The sequence below is a fragment of the Cnephaeus nilssonii genome (genome assembly GCF_951640355.1).
Source record: "Cnephaeus nilssonii genome assembly, chromosome: 16".
NCBI classification, from domain to species: domain Eukaryota; kingdom Metazoa; phylum Chordata; class Mammalia; order Chiroptera; family Vespertilionidae; genus Cnephaeus; species Cnephaeus nilssonii.
Genome location: NC_137087.1, coordinates 61711867 through 61715486, shown reverse-complemented (window position 1 = coordinate 61715486; position 3620 = coordinate 61711867). Strand labels below are relative to the sequence as shown.

Here is a 3620-nt window from a genome sequence, read left to right as displayed (position 1 = left end):
CGGGAACTGCTCTCGCCGCCTCCTCCCCGGGAGCCGGAGCTGCCGCCGAGCCGCCTCGCTCCCTCGGTGCCGCGGCAGGGCCGCTCCCCGCCCCTCGGCACCCCTCCCCATGTGAGCCCGCCCCGGCCGGGTCCTCACCCCGCCCTCTCGCCGCTGGCTTTGCGCCCCGGGCGGCCCCTCGACTTTGCGCCCCGTAGTTGAGTTCCGTTTATGGTCTGATTTCCGGCCACCCGCCAGCCTGCCCGGCCACCCGCCCGTCCCTCCCTCGCGGGGACCCGGAGGAGAGGGGACCATGCCGGAGCCCGGGCCGGACGCCCCCGGCACCGCGAGCGCGCAGCCGCCGCCGCCGCCGCCGCCCCCGCCTCCCGCGCCCAAGGAGTCCCCGTTCTCCATCAAGAACCTGCTCAACGGAGACCACCACCGGGCGCCCCCGAAGCCTCAGCCGCCCCCACGGACGCTCTTCGCTCCGGCCTCGGCCGCCGCTGCCGCCGCCGCTGCCGCCGCCGCGGCCAAGGGGGCCCTGGAGGGCGCCGCGGGCTTCGCGCTCTCGCAGGTGGGCGACCTGGCTTTTCCCCGCTTTGAGATCCCGGCGCAGAGGTTTGCCCTGCCCGCGCACTACCTGGAGCGCTCCCCGGCCTGGTGGTACCCCTACACCCTGACCCCCGCCGGTGGCCACCTCCCGCGACCTGAAGGTACCGACCGCTCTTTGAACTTTCCTGTCCTCCCCGCGTGCCTACCCCACCCCTGCCCCGCGCTGCGCCCCCCTGCAGCCCCGGGGCCTCCCGCACCTCCCTCCCCGGTGTTTGCCAACTTCTTCCGGCCCCTGGCTCGCACCTCCCGGCCGGCCGGGCCGCCCACTCGGCTTCACGGCCCGGGAGTCCAATCCCACTTGGTGAGAAGCGGGGAGCTGGAGCCCGGGGACAGCGGCCTCCGGCAGGAATGGGGAGGCCTCGGAGGCTGGGGCTGGGGACTCGGCCTGGATGGAGGGAGCGACTCGGGCGGTCCCAAGACAGAGGCGAATCTCTCTGTGAGCCCCGGGGGGTGGGGGGGAGGACAGGTGCCGGGGAAAGAGGACGCGTCGCCCGGCCACCGTCAGGGGCCCTGTCGCCTGTCCTGGGGGGAAGGGGGCCCCAGGGCGCCGCGCCCCTCTTCTGGCTCCGCCAGGCCGGAGGAGGCCAGCGAGCGTGAGGCCTGGAGGCCCGAGATCCGGAGGTGGCGCTGGTCGACCCGGGCCTCGCCGGCCGCCGGGTGCGCGCGCGCATCCCTCGGTGTGTCTGTCTCTCCCCAGCGTCGGAGAAAGCGCTCCTGCGAGACTCCTCCCCCGCCTCGGGCACCGACCGCGACTCCCCGGAGCCGCTGCTCAAGGCCGACGCCGACCCCAAGGAGCTGGACTCGCGGAGCCCGGACGAGATCGTCCTGGAGGAGAGCGACTCGGAGGAAGGCAAGAAGGAGGGCGAGGCGGCGGCCGGGGCGGCCGGGGCGAGCGCGGCGGCGGCGGCGGCGGCCCCCCCGGGCCCCGAGGACTGGAAGAAGGGCGCCGAGAGCCCCGAGAAGAAGCCCGCGTGCCGCAAGAAGAAGACGCGCACGGTCTTCTCGCGCAGCCAGGTCTTCCAGCTCGAGTCCACCTTCGACATGAAGCGCTACCTGAGCAGCTCGGAGCGCGCCGGCCTGGCCGCCTCCCTGCACCTCACCGAGACGCAGGTCAAGATCTGGTTCCAGAACCGCCGCAACAAGTGGAAGCGGCAGCTGGCGGCCGAGCTGGAGGCGGCCAACCTGAGCCACGCGGCGGCGCAGCGCATCGTGCGCGTGCCCATCCTCTACCACGAGAACTCGGCGGCCGAGGGCGCGGCGGCCGCGGCCGCGGGGGCGCCGGTGCCGGTCAGCCAGCCGCTGCTCACCTTCCCGCACCCGGTCTACTACTCGCACCCGGTGGTCTCGTCGGTGCCGCTGCTCCGGCCCGTCTGAGGCCCGAGAGGGGAGGCGGAGGGAGCGCCCGGCCCCCTCCCCAGACCCCGGAGGAGACTGGGCCGGGCCCGGGGCGCCGAGACGTCCAGCGGCCTTCGGGAGCCGGCGCCGGCGCGGCTCGGCCTCCCCTCCCCCAATCGGTAGCGTTTTGTAAGTATTTGCAATGCATTTTCGTGCAATTCACCCCCCACGTGGATTTGAGGCGCTTCCCCTCTGCCTTTTGGTTTTCGGCTTCTGTGGAGAGAGCGGGAAACAGATCCGATGCCCGGGTCGACATATTTCCGCTGGAAGCTTTGGGAATATGAGCAACCCCCTCCCACCAAATTTGCATCCCCGCGCTGTGGCTTTTTTGTTTTGTTTTATTTTTATCGAAGGAAAATACACGCAAAAAGCGGACCCCCTCTAATTTATTCGTTCCTAGAGAACTATTTTCAGAAGGGGGGAGAGAGAGATGGGGGAGAAAGAGAGAGAGGATTCGCATTGTAGTATTTTTATTTCTAGGTTTCTGGGTGTGGTTCTGCCTCTCCACCCCCCAAAGAGTTATCCTCCCCAATTTTCAAACTCTGAGCAGCCTCTTGTAAGAACCCCCAACGGAGGCCGCCCTGCTCCCTCGCGAGGTCTGCCTCCGTTCTTCAAGGTCTGCCTGTCTCCATTCTTCATCTGTTCCGCTTTTCGACCGAGGGATTATCTCAGTGTCTGGAGGGAGAAGACGAGACCGCCCCAAAGCAGCCTCCCGGTGACGGAAGCGGCTCCGCCTCTGGCCCTGCGCGCGGCCTTATTTATTAGTGGCATTTATTTTTGGAATTTCACTTGTTGGTAAATTATTCTTAATATTGCTGTTATTATTTTATCCCCTCCTAGAGAGTGATTTCAATATGAGAAGTAACAACCTGTGGCTCGCACCCCCTCTCCCTTTCCCTTTTTGTTCCGCAGTAACCGCTGTGCTTCTGATCTGTGCAATATTGTGCAACATCTCCCGAGAGCCCTGCCCCTCCTCCGGCGGGAAAGGCAGGCATTCCCACTGTATGATCCTGGCCATTGCTTCAGGAAGAGAACATTAAGAAGGAGAAAGGGGGGAAGAAAGGAAAGAAGGACAGACAGGTAGCGATGCTCAGAGAAGTTAAGATAGGAGACTGGAGCGCTTTAAGTGAAGGACAATCAATTTAGGAGAATTTTAACTTATTTGATAAATGTACAGATTTCTTGTAAAGTTCACCCTCGACTCCGTAGGGCTCCTTGCTCTGCCGCCCCATCCGTTTTCTCCCCCTCGGCTGCACCTGTTGTTCTGCGGTAGTTTGCCCCCACTCCTCCCCCCGCCCCCACCATCTTCCCACCTCTGTCTGGGTTCAGTCCCTTTTTAAGAAAAAGAGAAAAAGAAACAAAACATTGTTACACTTCATGTCGTGGTGAAACGGAATTCATTAAAAAGCAAAGCGAAGCGTCTCGTGTTGCCCGCGTGTGTAACTGTAACCGCGGCTCCGGGAGCAGGTGTCCCCGAAGGTCCTTCCCGCCCGGCGGGCCCGGCCGCCCGTGCGCGGAGTCACCGGGGCGCCCAGCCGCTGCGTCCGGGCGGCGGAGAGACCAAGGCGGCTGTGTTCGCCACCGCGGCCGCTCCCTCCGCGGCATCTTCCGCGGCTTTGAACGCCCTGCGAGCA

At 65.7% G+C, this 3620-nt stretch overlaps 1 protein-coding gene across 1 annotated transcript; it reads left to right on the top strand.

The window, feature by feature from the left end:
• Positions 1-292: 292 nt before the first annotated feature.
• HMX3 (H6 family homeobox 3) lies at positions 293-1965 on the top strand (the record flags this gene model as incomplete). Its single annotated transcript, XM_079793962.1, has 2 exons — positions 293-692; positions 1289-1965. The coding sequence occupies 2 exons, from the start codon at positions 293-295 to the stop codon at positions 1963-1965; spliced, it is 1077 nt and encodes a 358-aa protein (XP_079650088.1).
• Positions 1966-3620: the final 1655 nt, after the last annotated feature.